At 41.2% G+C, this 23,265-nt stretch overlaps 1 protein-coding gene across 1 annotated transcript in view; it reads right to left on the minus strand.

Moving 5' to 3' along the window:
• Positions 1 to 23,265, minus strand: part of RRAGD (Ras related GTP binding D) — a 47,352-nt gene that overhangs the window by 17,935 nt on the left and 6,152 nt on the right. The window contains exon 2 of the mRNA XM_090279670.1: positions 7,144 to 7,439. Within this exon, the coding sequence (XP_090135796.1) occupies positions 7,144 to 7,439 (296 nt within the window). The remainder of the gene's footprint in view (positions 1 to 7,143; positions 7,440 to 23,265) is intronic.

Here is a 23,265-nt window from a genome sequence, read left to right on the forward strand (position 1 = left end):
GCAAAAGCCCAATAAAAGCTGGTTTCATAGAATTCAAGACCGAAAACTTAAGTTTTGTTAACCAAAGATGGAAAAGAAAGGCCAGAAAAGCACAGCTGTGGGCAGCTGCGACTAGCTTGGTGACAGTCAGAGAGAGCAGAGCTGCAGTCGTGGGAACTGAAACTTCACAACGGTCACCTAGGACCTCCCTTGGAACACCATCCCTCCCAGATTTTTGAGTCTCTTGGTAAACTGTGATGGACAATTAGAGATGAAAACATGATATGGGTCTCTGAGAGGATGGGGAAGGAGCCAGGAAGAAAGAACTTTTAAGAACCCCTGGTATAGAGCAGCCAAACTGGGCTGATGCTGTAGTTTTTAAGTAAAGTTTTATGGGACCACAGCCAGTCATTTGTTTACCAAGTGTCTGTAACTGCTTTCATGCTACAACAACAGTTGTGTTTTTCCTCTGTGGCAACTCCTGAGAGATAGTATAGCCTGCAGAGTCTAAAATACTTACCATGTGGCACTTGACAGAAAAAGATTGCTGACCCATGGTCCACAATCGTTGCCTTAAATAACTCAACACTATTTTTTTCTCCTTCCTACAGATGATACCTATATAATAGTATAATGAACACCTGTATATGTGTCTCTTTGCTTGAGAAATCAAACATCAGTCCTGGCCAAGCAGCTCAGCTGGTTAGAGTATCATCCTGATACACCAAGGTTGTGGGTCCGATCTCCAGTCAGGGCACATACAAGACTTAACCAATGAATGCATAGATAACTGGAAAAACAAATTGTCGTTTCTCTCCCTCTAATCAATCAATTTTTAAAAACTTTAAAAAAACAAAGAAATTAAGCATTAGACAATGAAGTCCTGTGGGTTTCTCACCCTCCTCCCAACCCACCCCATCACTCTACCCCCACCCTCCAGAGGTAGCACTACCCCAAGTTTAGTGTTTATTCCCACTCATTTCTTCATACATTACTACATACACATCTATCCTTAAACAACATACAAGAATTCATTTACATTGTTCTATTTTACAAAAATATCGTCACACATGTACTATGGTTTGCCTTTTTCACTCAAAATTCTGTCCATGAGATTCATCTATAGTGAAGTGCATAACCCCTTTTAACAGCTCTGTAAAACTTCATCGTATGGATGGTCTATAATTTATCATTGTTGATAACTGTTAATGGACTTTCAGAATGTTTCCAGACAATGATAACGTGGATAGTCTCCTACAATGCATCTTTGTGTCTATCTGCAAGGTTTGGGGGCTTACCCTGGACACTAACTGACCTGTTGGGTCATAGGAACGGGCACCCTGAATTTGACTACATAATGTCTAAGAGTACTCATCGCTCCAGACACTCATCACCACTCAGTGTCATCAGATCTTAATTATTGCCAATTTGAAGGTGTGAACAGGTCTTGTTTTTATAGCAGAAAAAGGAAAGGGATCTGCAGGACAGAAGTCAAAGGACTTTCACCCTCTGATGATTCCAAACCCATATAAATACAGAAAGTCAACAGAATAGGGAATGTTTCGGCATTCTTCTATCACCAAACTTAATTAATAAAATGTATCCTGAGTATCTATATAAATCAAAAGAATAAAGATGCTACTAAGAAACTATGAAGAGAGACAAGCAGCAAATGGAATCTTTCTCATCCTTACACTCTCAAGAGTGGTTTAAAATGAAAGAACACTTTGGACACTGGGCTAGCAGATTAAGCCTGTTGGAAACAATCCAGATGAATAATTTGCAGCATTTCTTTAATGGCCTAAAGGATCTCAAATAAAAACTAAAGTCATTACTGAATGGTTCCACATATATGAAATTCTAGAAAAGACAAACTAGTCTATAGTGACAGAAAGTATGTCAGCAGTTGTCTGGTGCTGGGATTTGGGGTACTGTCTGAAAAAGGACAGAAAGGAATCTTTTGGGGTGGTAGAAGTATTCTGCACTTTGATTGTGAGGTAGTGACAAGGTGTGTACATTTGTCAAACTCACTGAATTATTCACTTAAAATGAGGCTATTTCATTGTACGTATATTAACCTCAAGAAAAAAGTGTAATTGGTTTTCTCTTTGACATAAGCAAGAGGGGAGTTAAAGAGGGGAGTCTGTGACCAAAACTAGACAATGTCAAGAGCACATCACTGTCTCAAAGGATTAGAAATTACTACTCTAACCTCCCTGCCAAGCATATAAAATGGTCTGACTACCAACTAACTGATGAAGTAGTACGTTAGCGCCAAGGATTACAAACAACATTGAAAAGAAGAAAATACTTGGTTTAATAGAGCAGAGGGATTGCAGATAATTTTTCCTACCATGTGTGTTGTTATTTTCTACGACAAGCACAAATAAAGAAAACATATGCTACCTAGTTTCAATCCAAAATTAGGTCTAGGAATGCCAGATGTGTCCCAAAGCACATGTGAAATGGCTGCAGGGGCCAAAGGGGTCTGGTGGTATCACCCATGTAGGTCATGGGAAAATGACTCAGTGTTCTCTTTCCCTTTTATTTTATTGGGTTGGCCAAAAAGTTTGTATGGCTTTTTCTGTAAAATAAGAGACACATTTTTTATTCTTACCGATAACTTTATTGATTTGGATATTTTGAGTATGTCAGCTATCTCTCATGTGGTTCTGTGTTGATTGTTTTCAATTAATGTCTCAATTTGATTGCTATCAACTTCAACAGTCTACGCAATTATGCAGCACCGTCCAGCAAGAAATCTCCAGCAAGAAACTTCACAAGCCACTTTTGACACAATCAGTCACAGCACCTTCTGCATGCACTGCACAAATATTCTTTGCATCTCAGTTGTGTTTTTACCTTTCTTAAAATAATAAAGCATAATATGCTGAAAAAGTTGCATATTTTCTTCCATGTTCAATATTAAAATGGCTACACAAAAATACCACCAATTTTGATTTTTTTAAAAAATGCGTGCTGATATGACAGCTGTCAAAATACAATCTAACAAAATTGTTTTGAATGAAGTTAAAGACAATTAAGCGCTACTAGAGCCATCTTATGGGAAAAAAAAAACAAACGAACTTTTTGGTCAACCCAATACAATATTCTGCGAGGACACACTTTCTCTTTGGTGCTATATTTATCTGGCAATCCTGTGGATATGAGAAATTCACAAGCAAAAAATAAAAATACGAGGTGTCAGACCACCAGAGCGCTGCTTAGAAATAAAGAAAATGAATACCACATATTCAAGTGCTACCGAGAGACTTCCCTAATGTGTTTTTTTGTTTATTTGTTTTTGCTTTAATTTTAGAAAGAGGAAGGGAGGGAGGAAGAAAAAGAGGGAGAGAAACATTGATGTGGGAAAGAAACATCAATGTGGTTGCCTTCTGTAATGGCCCTGACATGGGCCCCGACTGGGAATCAAACCAGTAAACTTTTGGTTTGCAAAACAGCACCCAGCCAACTGAGACACACTGGCTGGGGCATGTGGGCTTTTCTTTTTAATGTTAGTAATCACATCTTATAAAGGTTCCCACAAATATGATTTTTAAAAAATCCTCACCCAAGGATATGTTTTACTGATTTCAGAGAAAGAGAGGAAAGGGGAAGAGAGAGAGAGAACCATCAACTGGCCACCTCTTCAGCCCCAGCCCCCCAACACCACCCTGGGGGAATCAAACTCAAAACCTAGGCATGTGCCCCAACTGGAATCTAACTTGTGAAAGCTTCTGGTGTCCTGGATGATGCTCCAACCAACTGAGCCCTTTTTTAAAAGTAAAACTAAAAAGATGAATTTTGTACGCATTCTTATAACTTTCTCTGCCTTATAGCTAAAAAAAACAAAAAACAAACAAAGAACAACAAAGAAAAAACAAGAAATACATCAAAAAACTCATTTACCCACCCAAACTGAAGGTCCACTTTCGTGTTCAGGTACAATTAAAACCAAATTATGGCTCTGGCTGGGTAGCCCAGTTCGTTAAGAGTGTCATCCCCTAAGTAAGGGAAGGGATTAGTCAAAGAACCCGTATAAAAGACTCATGGACATGGACAACGGGGAGGGATATGATTGTGGGAGAGGGGGTGGGTTGGGTGGGGGAGAGAAATTAGGGGAAAAGGGGACAACTGTAATTGAAAAACCAAAATAAAATTAAAAAAAAAAAAGAAAACATGTTAAAAAAAAAAAAAGAGTGTCATCCCAATACACCAAGGTTGCAAGTTAACAATGAAAGCATAAATAAGTGGAACAACAAATCAATGTTCCTCTCTCTCTCTCTCTTCCTCCCTCCTTCTAAATAAAATAATTTAAATTATGGCTGCAATTTAAAAATAGGCAAGTATACCTATTTTAGCCCCATTATAGCCATCATACAAATACCTGAGATAGAGTTGCTTTGGAAATTTGAGTTTCATAAATGCAAATTGCTAGGTAAGCACAACATGGTACTGAAGTAAGCATTTACTTACTAAGCCACTGTCTTGAAATCCACTAAGCCAATGGTTGGAATCTACTCACTCACAGGCTGTCACTGCCTAGTTCAATAGCTACAGAAATAGCGGCCATGTGACTTAGGGGAAAAAAAAGAGCTCAAGAGACAGATGACCATGACATCCCTGGAGCCTCGCCTCCCCTGCAGCAGCAGCATGTACACACTCTGGCCACTCCTCTCCAGCTCCATGCTCCCTAATTTATGGTGCTGGCAGACCCGAGGCAGGAAGGCAGGGGGATACTGCCAAGGCCACAGATGGGCCAGAAAACAAGTCAGGACAAGTGGGACAGCCAGGAAAGCCGTGGCTGACAGCAGGCCCTGGACGTGATGCCGGTGTCTCCAAGCATGCACTTCTGGATGAGTCCAGGGGCGGACAGGCACTGCCTGCTGTTCCTAGAGCAGGCGCTGGAATTTAAAGTCTCCCCCAGCTATACCCACCACGAAAGCAAGAACCCTTTCTGACCATGTGCCCCCCAGCTACACTAGAAGTCAAAGTGTAATCGCTTGAAACTAAAAGGCTTTAGTTGAAAATTTCAATATTATATTGAACACTGAGCCCTGGCTGGTGTGGCTCAGTGGACTGAGTGCCGGCCTGTGCACCGAAAGGTCACTGGTTTAATTCCCAGTCGGGGCACATGCTTGCATTGCAGCCTGGTTCCCCAGTTGGGGGCATGTGAGAGGCAACCGATCGATGTATCTCTCACAAATTGATGTTTCCCTCCCTCTCTTTCTTCCTCTCCCTAAAAATAAATAAATAAAATCTTAGAAAACAAAACAGAAAACAACAGCTAGTTCCATGAATACTCTCTGGCATGGGCAGCCTTCTCAGAGAATAGTTTTCCAAGCATGGGCTTAGAACCATCATGGCTAAGTCTTTGCATCCCTTCCCCACTAACTATACCGGGGCTCCTGCAAGGGCTGAGAGTGCTCGGCCCTCTGTCTCTTTGTACATCCACACTTTCAGGACAATGTCGGAACCTGAATTTAGAATTGGTGTAGTGCATTCCTATAGGACTTGTTGCCTTTTATTACCCAACAGCTGCAAAAGAAACACCTTGAGAGGAACGTCAGCCTGGGCCACACACATTATGGACACTTTCTAAAACACTTTATCATGGAGTATGTGAAGGGCATCCAGGTCCCAGTCCTGCTGTCTGTCCCTCTCTCTAATACTGAGCTGCGTGAGATGCACCGGCTTCTAAGGCTGCCCTTCCTCACCTCCCCTTTAACACAGGCCCTGCTCCCATTTAATAGGAGAAAGGCTCGGGGTACAAAATTCCAGGGTGCCAAAGAGAAAATTCAGAAGACTGGTTTGAGAAACTAATAAAGTGAACGACTCTATGCCTGGTTAGTAAGTCAAAGAAAGGGCTCCCAATTCTTGGCTTTCAGCAAAGTTAAGGAGGACCAATCAGTATGTCTATTGGTAAACTACTAAAAATAAATTTTTATGATAGAAAACTGGGCAATTTAGGGGATATAACTTGGAAGGATTTTAAATATTTGAGTGGCCCTGGCTGGTGTGGCTCACTGGATTGAGCACCAGCCTATGAACCAAAAGGTTGCCAGTTCCATTCTCGGCCAGGGCACTGGCCCAGGTTGTGGGCCAGGTCCCCAGTTGAGGGCGTGTGAGAGGCAACTGATTGATGTTTCTCTCTCACATCCATGTTTCTCTCCCTCCCTTCCACTCTGTCTAAAAATAAATACATAAAATCTTAATTTTTTTGATTTAGAGAGACAGGAAGGAAGAGAGAAAGAGAAAGAAATATTGATTTGTTGTTTGACTTATTTATGCATTTATTGGTTGATTCTTGAATGTGCCCTGACCAGGGATCAAACCTGCAACCTTGGCGCATCAAGATAATGCTTTAACCAACTGAGTTACCCAGCCAGGGCCAAAATCTTTTAAAAAAAAAAACCAGACAATAATTGAGTGAATGCTATATCAAAACTCACCCTATATCTACCTACTTATTTATGTGAATGAGTTTTCTCAGTGGTTACATCTGTTCAAACAAAAAACAAAAATAGAATCAATGTCAAGGCCTGTCTTATTCAAGCACAGACACATGAATTAAGTGGAAAAATACCCATTTTCTTAAGAGATATAATTATCTCAAATTTTACTGTTTATATTTGTTACCTATAAAATACATAAGTTATGCTGCCTTATCAATTGTGCACTAGCAATGATTACAATAATTTTAACTCAGAAGAAAAAAATTTCATACTTGGAACTTTATCTTCATAGGAAATAGTAAACATTTTAAAATGTAAATTTATATGTACACATATATTTGTTGCACAAACCCTGGCGTCATTTATAGATGTCTGCCAAGAGTATCAGAGAGGGGCACATATTTGCTGTCTTTGGCCTGTATGCCGGTTCCCTCCACCTGTGAGGTTCCCTAGAGTTGTGATTTGCTGAGATGTACACAGCTATAGCTCCCTAATGTCATCAATTATTTGTCAAGGTTGCCTGAAGGCTTCTTTGCAAATTCTGAGAGCCCCAAATGAGAAATGCTTGTTTGTTAGAGGCCTACACTGAATTCTAAAAACCAAACCCCAAACCGAAACCATCACCAAGGATATTGTTTGAACCCAGGGGAACGACTGCCTATGTAGGGGAGAGGGGCCTGCTTTGCCACCGTACCCAAGACAGCTTTACCTGGGAGTCTATGACAAATATCAGGGCTCCTGTTCCCCGGAAGATCATCTCATAGTCAAATGTAGGGTCAAAAAAGTCAATCTGTCCTGGGAAGTCCCAAATCTGAAAGTTAACAAATGAGCTGTTGGAAACATCTTCCCGGCAGATCTTGTTTGTGCTCTCCAGGAACAACGTTTCGTTGGGAGACATTTTGTGAAAGACCACTTTCTGAATAGATGACTTGCCGCTTCTCCTCAGGCCCATGAGCAGGATTCTCGGCTTCACCTCAGTGCTGAAGGGATCGCTGAAGTCCAGAACTGGAGAAAACCACAAAACAAAAATGAGGGTGAGACGCTTTCACAGTGGTTAATTCAAAGAGTTTCACTTCCACCTCAGATGTGATTTATGATTCACAGACAATTTGACTTTTCCCAATATGGAGACTAATTACATCATTCCACTCATTGAGGGGCCAGCTCCTAATAAGTGGAAAACACTGAAAAATTCTGTTTCATGACCTCTCATACCATCCCGGGGGGGTGGAGGGGTGTCACAAAACCATACAATTCCACATAGCAAGCAGGGAACCTTGAGGGTGAAGAGTAGAGTTTTCCTGAAGCCAACCATCCAGGAAAAGAATCCAATGTCAGCATTCCAGAGCAATGTCCTTCTTTGTCTAGATCAGCAGGATCTCTGTGCACTAAAGAGTTGCTTGGTCATTTATCCTTTCTCAGCTACCCTATACTGGCCAGTGCTTCTTGCATGCCACAGAGGCTTGGAAAATGTGCATATTCTAGATGCCTTGGGTCTAGGCTGTGTTGGGAAGCGGATGTGAACTTCGTGAAAGGTACACCTCTCCCAGGCCCACCCCAGCTCTAAGCCTGCACTGTCCAGTAAGGTAGCCACTAGCCACAGGTGACCAAATTAAAATTCACTAACATTAATAATCCAAAACCACTATGATGTACACCTCAAACTAATACAAAATAACATTGAATGTAAACTCTAATTGAAAAAATATTTAACCATGCCCTCCCCCCAAAACCCAGTTCCTCTTTATATGAAGTTCCTTGAGCAGTCAAGTTCATAGACACAGAAACGGATGGTGATTTCCAGGAGCCAGTGGGACTGAAGAGTTGGTGTGTTTCATGGTTAGTTTCACTTGGAGAAAAAAATGAAAAAGTTCTGGAGATGGATGATGGTGATGGCTGTACCACATTGTGTGTGTATGCTTAATATCACTAAACTATATACTTTAAAAAGATTAAAGTGGTAAATTTTATGTTATGGTTTGTTCTACCATAATAAGAAAATTTAAATTCCTCACGTGCACAAGTCACACTTCAGGTAACTCAATAGCTACATCAGGCAAGAGTGCAGACACAGAACATTGTCATCTAAGGATCCGCGTTATTCTAGTCTCTGGTAACAAACATTCAATCCTAAAATCCTTTGCTAAGGGTTCTAGATGGATTAGGCATTACTGGATAAAAGTAGGAATTGGTATAAAAGATCAAAACCCTGTCGGGCTTGGTCATCTTTGTTCTTGAAACATATAATGTTAGTTACACAATGTTCTTCAGCCTTAAACAACCACTTAACTTCTGAGAAGCAGTCCTTCTTGACCAAGAGTGTGTACATTTCACAGAAGCCAAGGAAGTATCACCTAGTGATCAAATGCTGGGGCCTGAAGTCAAGACATGGGGTTTGAGCTATGAGACTTTGGACAAGATACTTAGCTTTTCAAAGTCAGTTTCAAAACCCAAAGAAACAGATAATGACAATAAAAACCTCATAGGGCTGTTATGATAGAATTAAATGAGATCAAGAACCTAAAATGATTATTAAAAATAAGACCCATTCAGCTTTGCCCCATGGTGCTGGGACAAACTGGATATGCAAACACAAAAGAATGAAGTTGGAAACTTATCTAACACCATATACAAAAATTAACTCAAAATGGATGAAACATCTAAATTTATGAGGTAAGGTTATAAAACTGTTAAAAGGAAACATACGTATAAATCTTGATGACCTTAGATTAGGAGATGGTTTCTTAGCTATGATACCAAAAACACAAGAAATTACAGAAAAACAAATAAAGTGGACCTCATCAAAATGAAAAACTTTGGTACTTCAAAGGACATTATCAAAAAAGTGAAGACATTTTCCCAAAGAGAGACAAATGGCCGATAAGCACATGAAAAGCCACTCTACATCATTAGCCACCAGAGAAATATTAATCCAAAAAACTAACAGATGCCATTTCATATCCACAAGGGTGGCTACAATAAAAAAGACAGACAATAACAAGTGCTTCTAAGGATGTGGATAAATTGGAGCCCTCATACACTGCTAGTGAGAAGATAAAATGGTGTGCTTTGAAAAAAAACCTTGGCATCCTGACTTGTGTGGCTCAGTGGGTTAGGCATCGTCTTGCAACTGAAAAGTCACTGGTTTGATTCCCGGTCAGTGCACATACCTGGGTTGTGAGTCAGGTTCCTGGTCGGGAGTGTGTGAGAAGCAACCCATCAATATTTCTCTCGCACATTGATGTTTCTCTCCCTCTCTTTTTCCCCTCCCTTTCCCTCTCTGAAAAATAAATAAAATCTTTAAAAAATAGTTTGGCTGTTCCTCAAAAGGTTTAACCTTTAGTCACCATATGACTCAGTAATTCCACTTTTAGGAATATATTCAAAAATATGAAAACATATGCCCAAGGAAAAACTTGTACATTAATGTTCACAGCAGCATTATTCATAATAACCAAAAAATGCAAACAATCTAATGCCCATCGGTTGAGAACTGGATTAACAAAATGTGGTATATATCCATACAATGGGATATTCAACCATAAAAAAGGAACGAAGTACTGATTTATGCCACGGCATGAACAAACAGTGAAAGTGAAGGAGGCCAGATACAAAAGGTCACATATTGTTTGATTCCATTTATATGAAATGTCCAGAATACACAAATTCAGAGACAAAAGATACTTTGTGGTTGCCAGGGGCTATAGGGAAAGGAAAATGGGAAGTGATTGTTAATGATCAAGTGGTTCCTCTGGAGTAATAAAAAAAGTTCTAGAGTTAAATAGTAATGATGATCACACACCTTTGTGAATATATTAAAACCATTCATCTGTATACTTTAACAGTGCCAATATGGTATGTGAAATTAATCTCAATTTTTTTAAAAAGGCCTCATGAATGACCAAAATAAATAAAATAATAAATAAAAATGAAACTTTGAGAAAGATCAAGAAGGAAAACCAATATTTTAAGAAAAAAGGCATAAAATAGGCAAATATGGAAATATAGACCTATATTAAATTTCTCTCTGAACTACACCGTTTAGGTCTCTACCAGTCCCTGATTCGAGTCTAAGCCTACTCCAATAGAGACTGCAAAGTAATCCTTTATTTCCCTATTGTGACTAACAATTTTTTCTAAAAACATGCTAATACTTGATAATCTTAGTTAATTTAATTTAGTATAATACTTTGATGTTTGAATTTGCAGGAGATGTAGGTGTTGGCAGCCGTCCGTCTCGAGAGACGATGGTGTAGCTTCTTAAGAGTCTATCTGCACCGTCGAGAATGGCTGTGCAGTCTGACTCGGGAGTGACACGGTATCTGTCTCCTCCCGTGTTGAATCGACATCTTGCGATGACGCTGGAGTGTCCTCTCCAGTGAAGCTGAAGCTACAGAGCCTGGGCGGGGTGATATGGAGGGTCTGCTGTTGCCCATGCAGCAGACCCCCCCTCTCTTCGCAGCTGAAGGGTCCAAGGGAAAGACGGAGTCAATACAGCTTGGCTTCAGGTGTGCTGCAGGAGTTGCCAGTGTTGACTACAACGTCAAACCGCCTTAGGGACTCCGGCTCCGGATTTTCTGTCGGGGTTTACTCCCTTAGCCTTTCCCCTGAAGAGGTATGCCGCAAGGCAGCGGAGGTTTTTTGGAGTCAGAGTTTTCCTTCTCTGATGTGCCCTGACTGGAAGATCGAACCAGCGACACTTAGCTCGCTCAATCCACTGAGCCAAACCAGCCAGGGACAAGGAGATGTAGGTAAACACACAAATTTTGGGTAGAACAACAAAGAATAAAATAAGCAGGTGCAGATGTACACTGACATTATTCTAGTATAAGCAACATCTCACCCCATCCTACTCACACACGTTTCCAGTTCAGCTTAATTCAACCCGGCAAACTGCTGATGATATATGATAGAAGCAGTGATGGGGACGTAAACCACCCAAAAGGTCACCAAATTTCTTCTTCATCAGTGATTATGTGCTAACCATTTGCAGTATTGACATTACAAGTCAATCTCAGCAAAAGCAGGACATGAATTGAAAAAGAAAACAGGACTTTCAGTTACAAAAGTATTAGAGTGATAACATGTCACAGCCTTCACCCCCACATACTAAATTCCTAAAAATAACAGAGAAGGTATAAACAATAGATGAACAAATAAACATGAATATTTCCAAACTCGGCTAAGCTTGAAATGAAAACGAAAACTCAAAACTGACAAAATATGGAAAAATCCCTAAGAAACACAAAGATCAGATTGAAGAGGGGAACTGCAGCCCTTGACATGAACAAGAGGGTCCTACTGCAGAAGGTAGAGCTGGTGGAAGCCCAAACAGGAAGGGACATGAAGACAATCAACAAGGTAATTATTTGGAGAATCAAAGTGAGAATAGCCAAAGAGATAAACTGTGCACCACTGCCCATCTACCTTCCAAACGCCATCCTACACATACGCTAGAATATCTTCTGGGTGGGAGCAGTGAACCTGTGAGCTTGGGTGTGAGAGGGAAGGCAGTGCCCCAGCAGCTAGTGATGCCCAAAGGAACAGGGAGCATCCACATTGCCGCACTCCTAACACTCTTGTCACCGAGCAGACTGGGGCCCGGCCACGTGGTGCCTTGATACATGACCCAATAATTTTCATTGAAGGAAACAGGTTTTTATTTACAGGACTCCAAGCTGGGGGGCGGGGTGTGAGAGCACTCCTGCTCAGAGCCCTGTTCTCCCATGAGACCCAGCACTTCCTTGCTCCCCACCAGGCTATAAGCCAAAACCATGCCCAGAAGTCCCCCATATCCTTATCTGTGCTTATGCCGGCTGCACAAACAGGTCTCCATCCCGTCTGGAAGGTGCATTTGTGGGTTTCAGAGTTACCATCCCCTTGCAGCAGCTCCCTCCATCAGGATCTGGGGTATATTGCTCTCAGCCTCCATGTAGTAGTACAGGAAAATATGTGCCGTGTTGCACTGGATCATGGTGGAATCCAGGGAGGCACACACCCCAAGAAAGTGGCTTCTCTGTATGTCCTTCAGAGAAGCCGAAGCCTGCAGCTTCAGTATTCCTGGTCATAGTTAAGTTTAGCTCCAAGTATCTCCCACAAATCTGTGCTTGGTTAGGCAGGTCCCCGTACAGGTCCATCAGCTCTCTCCTTAATACCCTTTCCTCCTGCATAGCTTCCTCCCCTTCTCTTTCAGAAATCATAGCGGAATCCCACTACAGACCACATGTCTGCTTCCTCAGAGAAGCAGAAGTAGCTCCTCTCACTACAGACAGCATGGCAGAATTCTGTTCTCTTTCAGTCCACCCTTACTTTAAATTTAAATGTTCAGCTCAGAACTTCCTACACGACCTCATATCTGGCCCCTCCAATGATGTGCTACTTTTGCCAGTTTCCCCATCTCTTTTACCTTCTTTTAGCTGCCATCTTCAGTCAGGGCAAGAGTTCTCCTGACACAAAAGCATCCGCCTCCCCTGGCTATGTCACGAGTCACTATACTCTCTGAAAGCCACATACACCTTTGTCCCAGGGTGGCAGCACAGCTGTCAACTTGCCATAGTTTTGCAAAGTATCTTAAACATCAGATCATCCACTTCCTCCTTCCCCCAATCCACGTTTGTGAAGCCATTGTGGGGAATATTTCAGAGGCCCCCTGCCCTGCACCCTGTTACATTCTGACCTTACCAAACTCTCACTACAATGTGCGTGCAGTTCAAGAGGTGAAAGCAGCACCATCTTCCCTTCAGACATTTCCTCAAATGTCAATGCTTAAGGAAAGCCAAGATTACAGAAGAGAACAGAGTTTCAACAAATGGAAGAATGTACACCCGAAGAAGCCGAGTTCATAATGGAGTCAGAGCAAACTTTCAAGATAATTATAAATAAAATACACAAGAGATTAAGAGAGGATATGACATTCATGAAACAAGGACAATTTTCAAATAAGAGCAGTCTTGAAAACAGGCCTTAGAGATCTTGGAAATAAAAATATAATGGGGGGGGTTAAGTGGATGGAAAAGCAGAATAAACACAGATAAAGAGGGTAATAGTGAACTGGAAAGTCAAATTCTCTCAGGATACAGTGCAAAGGGATAGAGCACTAGAAAGTGTGAGATAAAAATTAAGTGACATCAGAAATAAGATTAAGAAGTTCCACTATGTGCCAAAGAAGTTCCAAAAGAAGAAAATACAGAATATACGGGAAAGCAATATTTAACTAAATAATAGATAAACCTCTCCCAAATTAAGGCTAAAACTCAAAAGGAACAAAGAGAGAAATTTAAACAAAAACAAGCCCCATACCTAGAAAAATCACAGTAAAACTTCAAAACATCAAGGACAATAATAAAATCTTTCAAACTATTAGAAGAGGAGAACAATTCTACAAAGGAGTCAGAAAAACATCAGGCTTCTTAACACAGGGTACAAGAGGAGAATGGAACAGAACAGAATCTTTAAAGGACTAAAGGAAAATATCTTTGAGCTCAGATTTATATACGCAGTCAAACTATTTTTCAAATGTGGGAGTGAAATAAAGACACTTTCAGGCATTCATGGACTCACGAGAGTTTATTGTCTACTTCATCTCTTTAAAAGAATTACTCAAGTATGTACTCCTGAAAGAAAATACACCCAAAATGTAGTGAAACGTAATAAGCAATAGAAAACAAAGAAATTTTAGTGAAACTTATTATTTTTAAATTATTGATTTTAAATTTTTAAATAGGAATCAGAAACTAAAATTTCAGACAATGTAGACATGAGATTGGTGAAGGAGATGTAGGTTAGGGTTAGGGTTGGTAAAAGAATGTTATTGGATTTTTAGAGGACTTCCGGCCAAGATGGAGGCATAGATTGACATGCTGTGTCTCCCTCCACAACTAAGAAGGAATACAACTACCTCAAAACTAGAGACAACCAGAAGTTCCAGAAAATCAAACTGCATGGAAGTCCAGCAAACAAAGATACAAAGAAGAAATACTCATCCAGACAGGTAGGAGGGGCGGAGTCAGGACAGAGAGGATGCAGTGTGGTGGCAGCAGCAGGCCGGCAGAAAGCACAGTCACACGTTTTAAAAAGTCGGCAGGGACACTTGGGGGGCATTCCCAGCTCCTCACAGGACCTCGTAGCTCACGGTCCCAGCACCGGGGAAAATCAAGCCTCATTGCTTCTGACTATGCAGACCAGTGGGGGTTGAGGTGGAGGCAGAAACTGCTGGTCTCAGTAGAGTCCGCTTGTTTAAAGGGCCCCCATGGTCCTAGAATGTCTGCAGACCCACCCACTCTGGGGACAACAGCTGGGGCAGTAGCTAGAGGGGCGCCAGTCCGGTGCGGAAGTGGGAAAGGTGCTTGGAAAAGAGGCAAGTGCTGGGCAGGCGGCATTGTTCCCTCTCTGACCCCTCCCCCACATACAGTGCCACAACATGGTGAAACAGGTCGCCCATTACTGATAAATTCCTAAGGCCCTATCCCTTACAACATAACAGGAGCAACAGCTCTACCTGGGACACAGAGGCAAACAAACACAGGAGCCTGTCAGAATGAGGAGACAGAGAAGTATGGCCCAAAAGGGGGAATGGATCAAGGTTCCAGTGGGAGAACTAAGCGACCAGGTGATAGCCAGCCTAACAGATGAGGAGATAGACAACCTAACAGATGCAGAATTCAAAACACTGGTGATAAAGATGCTCACAGGCTTGACAGATATGCTTGAGTATGGCAAACGCATAAGAGAAGAAGTGAAGGCTATGCTAAGTGAAATGAAGGAAAATCCACACAAAACCAATGGTGAAGGGAAGGAAACCGGGATTCAAATCAATGATTTGGAACATATGGGAGAAAAAAACAGTCAGCCAGTGCAGGATGAGGAAGCAAGAATTGAAAAAAATGAGGAAAACTTCCCAAATTTTGCAAAGATGGACATACAGGTCCGGGAAGCACAGAGGGTCCCAGGTGAGCTGGACTCAGAAGGGACCACACCAGGACACATCATGATTGAGATGCCAAAGGTGAAAGATAAAGACAGAGTTCTGTGGGCAGCAAGAAAGAGGCGGAGAGTTGCCTACAGGGGGATGCCTATAGGACTATCAGCTGATTTCTCAGAGGACACTTTGCAGGCAGGAAAGGACTGGCAAGCAGTATTCAATGTGATGAAAAGCAAACTACAACCAAGATTACTCTATCCAGCAAAGCTATCATTTGGAATGAAAGGGCAGATGAAGTACTTCCCAGACAAGGTAAAGCTAAAGGAGTTCATCATCACCAAGCCATTATTATATGAAATGTCAAAGGGACTTACTTGAGAAAAAGAAGATCAAAAATATGAACGCTAAAATGACAACAAACTCACAACTATCAACTGAATCTAAAAAACAAAATCCAACTAAGCAAACCAGAATAGGAACAGAATTATAGATATAGGGATCATATGGAGGGTTATCAGCTGTGGGGTGAGGAAGAGAGATTAGGAAATGGAGCAGGGACTAAGAAGCATAATCGGTTGGTACAAAATAGACAGGGGGATGTTAAGAATAATATAGGAAAGGATGAAGCCGAAGAACTTATATGCACGACCCATGGACATGAACTAAGGGGGGTGGGATTGCTGGAGGGCAGGGAGGTACTGGGGGGGGTGCAAAGCGGAAAATAATTGGAATTACTGTAACAACATAATCAATAAAATATACTTTAAAATAAAAATTTAAAAAAATTGTTATTGGTTCTTGTTCGAAATGCATGGTTATGTATAAAATTTTTTAAATTTAAGAATAATCACCTCAAACCAGGAGAAAAAATTAGAAAAGAGTCAAGAAGGATGTAGGCCAACAGCACCACATAGATGGGGGAAGGGTATAGAGGGATCACTAGAGGGGTTTTGTTTTTAATTTTTAAGAAGAAACACATTCACATATATTATGATTTAAAATTCGTTTTGAAAGAAAAATACTTTACTGTACAGGGAGTCATGAAGGACACGGATGTGGAAAGACTAAGGGACAAAAACTGACACACTGTTTTATGTTTTGACTAAAAATTGAGACCTTTAAGTTAAATATCAAAGATGCACAAGCTCACTGAAAATCTTTAAAAAAATTTTTTTACTTTATATGCCAAGCACAAGTTTCAAAATATTAAGCACTCCTTAAATTAGGTTTTCAACTCCACAGTTTCTCTTAAATGATTGTATTAAAGTTTCTGTTTTTTCAATACAATAAATATATTGGTTAACATGTAGTTGCTTGATAAGTGTTGGTTGGTTATGTAAAAAAGATACGGAATGTGGCTCTTATCGTGCAGAAACTTAAATTTTAGTCTAGAAAGTATGGTGTTGGCACAAACACAGACAAATAGATCATTGGAACAGGAAGGGGAGTCCAGAAATAAACCCATAGACAACTGAATTCTGATAAAGATAAAAAAAAACCGTTCCGTGGAGAAAGAAGTCATTTTCACCAGAGTGGTACAACAATTGGACATCCATTTAAAAAAAAAAAAAATTCAACCCATATTTTACACCATATATACAAAAATTAACTCAATATAGTTCATAGGCCTAACTGTAATGCCTAAAACTATGTAACTCTAGGGGAATGTATTTATGACCTTAGGTTAGTGAAAGATTTCTTAGATATGACATCCTCTCCCCAAAATTGATAAATTAAATTTTACTAAAATAAAAACTTTTAATCTTCAAATGACACTGTTAAAATAATAAAAAAGACAAGCCACAGACTGGGAGGAAATATCTGCAAATCATGTATCTGATAAAGAGTTTTTTTTCTTAATTTACTTGTTTTTCTACTACAGTTGTCCCACTTTTTTTCCCTTTGCTCCCCCTCACCCCACCCATCCCTTCTCCCAGTCAATCCCCATCTCATTGTCCATGTCCATGGGTCATTTATACTAGTTCCTTCACTAGACTCTTCCCCTTCTTTCCCATCTTCTCCCCACTCGATAAAGGATTTTTAGATTTTTTATTAATTGACTTTTAGAGAGAGAAGTGGTAAGGGGGGAGGGAGAGAGAGGGAAAGAGAGTGAGAGAGAGAGAGGGAAAGAGAGAGAGAGAGAAAGAGAGAGAGAGAGAGAGAGAGAGAGAGAGAGAGAGAGAAACATCGATTTTGTTGTTCCCCTTGAGCTACGTAGCCAGGGCTTGATAAAGGATATATAGCCACAATATGTAAAGAACTTTAAAAAGTCATTAATAAGAAAACAAAATCCAATTTTTTAAAAAGGGCGGGGCAAAAGATTTGAATAATTTATAAAAGATTTATGAAAGGTAAATAAGCCCATGAAAAGATGTCAACATATCATTAGTCATCAGAAAAATTAAATCAAAACAATGAGATACTATTGCATACCTACTAAGATGGCTAAAACTAAGAAGACAGACAGTAACAAGTATTAACAAAGACGTGGAAGTACTAGAACTCTAATACACTACTGGTAGAAATGTAAAATGGTAAACCATTGGGAAAACAGTTTGGTGGTTTCTTAAGAAGTTAAACATGCATCTGTTATATCATCCGAATCATTCCTCTACTAAGTATTTACCCAAAAAAAATAATAAAAGCATATGTTCATACAAACACTTGTACCCAAAGACTCATAACAATTTTATCTGTAACAGTAAAAAACTGGAAACAACCCAAATGGCCATCAACAGGTGAATGGATAAACAAACTGTGGTGCATCTCAACAATAAAAAGAAATAAACTCCTGATACACATAACATGGACGAATCTCAGAATGATTATACCGAATTAAAGAAGCCAGTTGAAAAAGCATATACTCTATGATTCCATTTACATTATTCTAAAAACTCTAAACTACATTAAGGAAACTTTTGAAGGTGATGGATATGAGTTCATCTTGATTGCGGTGATGGTTTCACATGTCAAATCTTATCCAACAGGTAATTTTCTTTTATGTCAATTATATCTCAATACAGCTGTTTTTAAAAAATGTACTCTTGCCCTGGCCAGGTAACTCAGGTGGTTAGAGCATCGTCCCAACAGTACACCAAGGTTGCAGGTTTCATCCTGGTGAGGACACATACGAGATTCAACCATGGGTGGAACAACAAATTACTATCTTTCTCTATCCCTAAAGTCAATAAACAAAGAATAAAATAAAAACACATCTTTGAAAAAACATAATTTCAAGGAAAAGAATGGAAACCTAAAGAGCTATGTTAGTTTTATTGTCACCTTGCAACTAGCCAGCGTTAGATCAGTGCAAGGTAGGGGATAAATGCCTGTGGGCTATAAGGAGTAACCCAGTGGATTACAAGGGCTATCGATACAGATTTACAGCAGTGCAGGCTCTGGATGGGGTTCAGGTGTGGCTGAGTGGGAGGAAGCTCTCCAAGAAGGGGGAGCCCAAATGTTAGCAAAGGCACAATGCCTTGCACAGAACAGGAAAATGTGCATGCAATAAAAACTCAGCAACCCCTGCATTAGGTACCCTATACACTTCATCCCATTCATACTGCTTTAAGAATACTTAGTATCCACATTTCATAGGTGAAGAAACTCAGTCTCAGGAAGGTCAAGTAACATTCAAACTGAAGGCAGTACCATCCCAAATCTATGCATTCGTTCCTCTGCTGTGCAATACTGCCTCCAATTAAGAAAGCAAAAGCCCACATTAAATTATATTCAAGCACCAAAATATATTTGTGTTTCTAAATGTCTTTATTTCTTCCCAATTTGTACTGCTGGACGTAGGTGTAGACTTTTTTTTTTTCAGCAGGATCTGCAAATTTCTATTGTGTCATGATCATCCATGCTGCTGCCCCAGAAGTTGGAGCTCCTCCTGAGAGCAGGAGGTGATGGAGACCAAGGTCATGAGGAGAGGGAGGTATATGCAATGTTTACCTACATGGAGTGGCTGCGAAGTGAAATATACATACAGCCATAACACACACATGCAGCTGGACGTATTCCCTTTTCCCCAGGGAAATGGTGGACCATTTCCAAGCAGGCTATCAACTGCAAACAACTGGCAAATGGTAGACCAGATCAGCAACAGTCCATCAGTTCTTGGAGACACTCCGACCCACAAAGAAGCACTGTATCATTACTTAGCTGATGTGTACGGAAATATACTGTGTGCCAGGGGACCCCACTAGACAAACTTTACCCTCCTAACGATGGGGTACAAATCTGTTTGACACCCGATGAACTTGTGGGAAGGAGCCTGCCCAAGGTCACCGGGCTGGAATGTGAATCCTCACCCACCAATCAGACGGCATTAAACAAAAATCTGCAACAAAGAACAAGGAAGAGACTAGAAAATATCAGAGTACATCATGCTTAATAAAAGTAAAAACCACTAGGTTTAGTTATATATATGTGAGTGCTGGTTCACAATATAAGTGTATTTTTTATTGTGGACCACAGTTAAATTTTTTTTATAGGCCACTCCTGTTGATCAGGAGAGCCTTCTTACGCCAGATACTTCCCTCAGGTATCTGAGTATCTTTGCTTCTGGAACCCTATGGCATCTTTCAGTTTCTCAGGTCTCATTCCACTTCAGGAATGGCAAGCAGGGAGGTGATGTCAAGGAAGTAAACACCCCAACCTCCTGCCTCCTGGGGAGGGCTGGGCTCTCTCCACCAACATCACCCACTTACTCAAGTTGCATAACAACCCCCTGAGAAAGGTGAAAAGTGTGAAGAGAATGAAGGATGATAGCTGCTTTGAAAGGGGCAATAAATGGGCTAGTACTTCAAACAACAAAAAGGCAACTGGAAAGGAACTATAGGATTTGGGACTAGGTGGAACCCCACAGAGCGCTCTTTAAAAGTGTCGGCAGGGCTTGGAGGAAACTGCAGGAGGGAGGTGAAATTTACAAGAGGGCAGTTTGTTCTGCTTCATAAAGGTTCCCTGAAAGCCAGCCAAGTGTTAGACAGGGCTGAGCCAGGGGCTGCAGACACAAAGAAAAGATTCATCCTTCAGCGATTAGAGGGGAAAATAGACAAGAAATCTGACGATCCACTGCTATCTAGGTGTATGGGCTCGAAGAGAGAGTGCCCTGGAGATACAACATCGGAATCTTAAAGAAAAGGAGACATAAAAGAGAGAAATGAAAGATTGCGCCAGGAAGACATTTTCGTCTTCCTGGAGTTTGGAGACTGTAGTTTAAAAGTAAGAAAAGTCTCCGCACTGTCCACTGGTTTCCCATAGCATCGAGAGTAAAATTCAAATGCCTCTGGCCTCAGAAGGCCTTCTGTGGGCTACCCTCTCACCCTAACCTGGTTCACCTTCGCCACGAATTCCTGATGCTGCAGCCTCACTGGCCTTCTAGCTCCTCACCTGAGGGTCTGCACTGGCCGCTGCCTCCACTTGGCAGGCTTCCTCCAGGCTTCTCTTCAGCCCAGCAGCACTTTTACCTCCTCTGATCAAAACTAGGCCCCATCACTTTCTAATAACCCTGTGTCTTCTCAATACTACTTTTCACTACACACAATGACCCTTTTACTTTGCATCTGTCTTCTTGTTTACTGTCTGTCCCGCTGCCATATACACACACAAAATACAACGTAGAGAATAGGCTAGCCTCATGAATGAGATACTGGGAAGTTTAGATTGTACTCTGAAAGCCATGAGGAAATCACTAAGGATTTTAATGGGAGACTAACAATATCAGATTTACACTTAAGTAAGTTCACTCTGGAAATAGACTCTCTAGAAGGGATCAATGTGTAGACAGGGAAGGGCTTTAGAATAAGTCACTGTGGCATAACAATAGTTTTGACCTAAAGGCACTGAGTTCCTGATCCTTTATTTGCCTACAGCAAAGCCTCCCAAAAGAATTCAATTGTCATAAATCTCCCCAGGAACAACTCTTAACTCCTCTTAGAAGATCAGAGACAGGCTGAGCCAAGAAGTTGGCATTACACCCAAACAGACATTGTCGCAAAACAGTGGTATCCCCCAATTATTCTCCTATAGGCCCATTTATTTTTCCATAAAGTCATTTGTTTTTCCATGAGTGCCCTTTCACCAACCCCTTCGAAGAAGTCATTTGCTCACCCAGAAGTGCCCCTCTGCCATTCCCTATCCTCTATTAACATGGTATATAAGCCTCACATTTTACTGGCCAGGTTTTTTTGTGAACTGTCATGCATTAGTACATAATTAAATGTTTGTTTCTCTTGCTAATCTGTCTCTCCTCAATTTAATTTGTAGGCTCCTAATTCAGAACCTAAGAGAATAGAGAAAGGTTTTCCTCTAGCACACAAACGAGAAATAGAAAAACTAAGGAACAGCCTGTGGAAATTGACAGAAGGAATGGATTCGTGAGACGTTCACATCCACTCAGTAATATCTGGTGATCCAGGGGACGTAGGAGACAAGGGAAAAGAAGCTCTGAGTTCCCAGCCTGGCAGCCAAGTGAACAAGGGCCCATTCCCCAAGATGGTATTAAAGGGAAAGAGGCTCTGCAGTTGTTGGGTCTGGAGCGCTGGATGGCCTGTGGCGCAGGTGAGAAAAGGATCTGGCAGTTCAGAAGGGCCGAGATTGAGGTTGCAGGCAGGTCTGAAGTGGCAATTCAGGGTGCTAAGGCCGTCCATGCCTTGCTGGTCGTTTTTGTCCCTGATCTTCTTGGCTGAGTGTGAGGGTACATTTTAGAACTTTTAGCCTTGGGCACCAAGAAACAGCTCAAACCAGGCTGCTCTGATCACCCAGCAGTCAGTTACCATCTCCTGACCGCCTGGATAGCAGGCAGTGTCCTCGCCAATCCTCAACTTGATAATGTTTGTTCTTTACAGATGTAAAAATGAGGCCTTTGGGCTAACCACAATAAACACTCAATAGGTGTTTGTCAGTTGAGAATGAATGAAAGTGACTGAAGTGAATTTGAAGACAAATTAACTGAAAGCTTTTAAAAAGAAACCTTTCTGACTTCCGCCCAGGCCAGGACCTGGTATCCAGAGGATGCGCTTTCTGCCTAGGGAAAGCTTATCTACTGTGGTCACAGGCACTGAACATACCTTACCTGGTTTGCACAGCGTCCTTAACCAAACTTACCCAAGCAGTCCAGCATTGTGACTAGACTGCTGGAGATTCAGGAAACTGATTCTCCAAGAAACAGCATTATGGGAGGGGTTTTTCTAACCTTGCCCTCATCAGTCTTTAACTCCTTCAGGCGAATTACTAAGTAACTGGCAGAGCCCTGTTAGAAACCCTTAGGCTTTATAAATACAAAAGGAAGGGAGAGAAAAATGGATCCAGCGCCTTGAGCTCAAGGCCACCCGGGGGCCAGGCCTAACTGATCTGTGGGCTGGGAAGGAGCCAGAAACCAGGAAAATGGGAATTGAAGGGCAGTGTGCCCCTCCTCACACAATCCTAACAAGGTTGGCCCCGTCTTCCTCAGCTCACGGGGTCTCTCTGAGAATGAAATATCAAATGAAATTCACTTCATAAATTCAGAGGTATTATACAACTGAGAGCTAGTATTATTCAGTTCTCCAAGAGGTGTCACCTTTAAACAGGTCCAAAATGGGAAAATAAAACCAAGATTTAGTGAAAGAATAAGAATAACATGGTAGCAAGGACAGAGCAAGTGGAAAGGTTTAAAAAGTACTGGGTTAGCGCCAGAGTGGGGTTCAAGTCCCAGCTGTCATTTACCAGCTGTTCCCCCAGCCCAAGCCCAAGAAGTCAGAGACCATCTTTAGTGGAATGTGACCAGTGAACGGCTCACTCAGCAGCCTGAGGGGAAAGTTGGAAGTCCTTTCCTATTCGTATTCTGTGGGGTCAACAAAGGCTTAAGGTTCTATTTATTTATGGTTTTAGGAAGAGGCCTCAGTTCATGTGCACCATTATCTGTGGGCC

Source organism: Furipterus horrens, unplaced genomic scaffold (genome assembly GCF_987537825.1).
Source record: "Furipterus horrens unplaced genomic scaffold, mFurHor1.1.pri manual_scaffold_6, whole genome shotgun sequence".
Classification (NCBI taxonomy): domain Eukaryota; kingdom Metazoa; phylum Chordata; class Mammalia; order Chiroptera; family Furipteridae; genus Furipterus; species Furipterus horrens.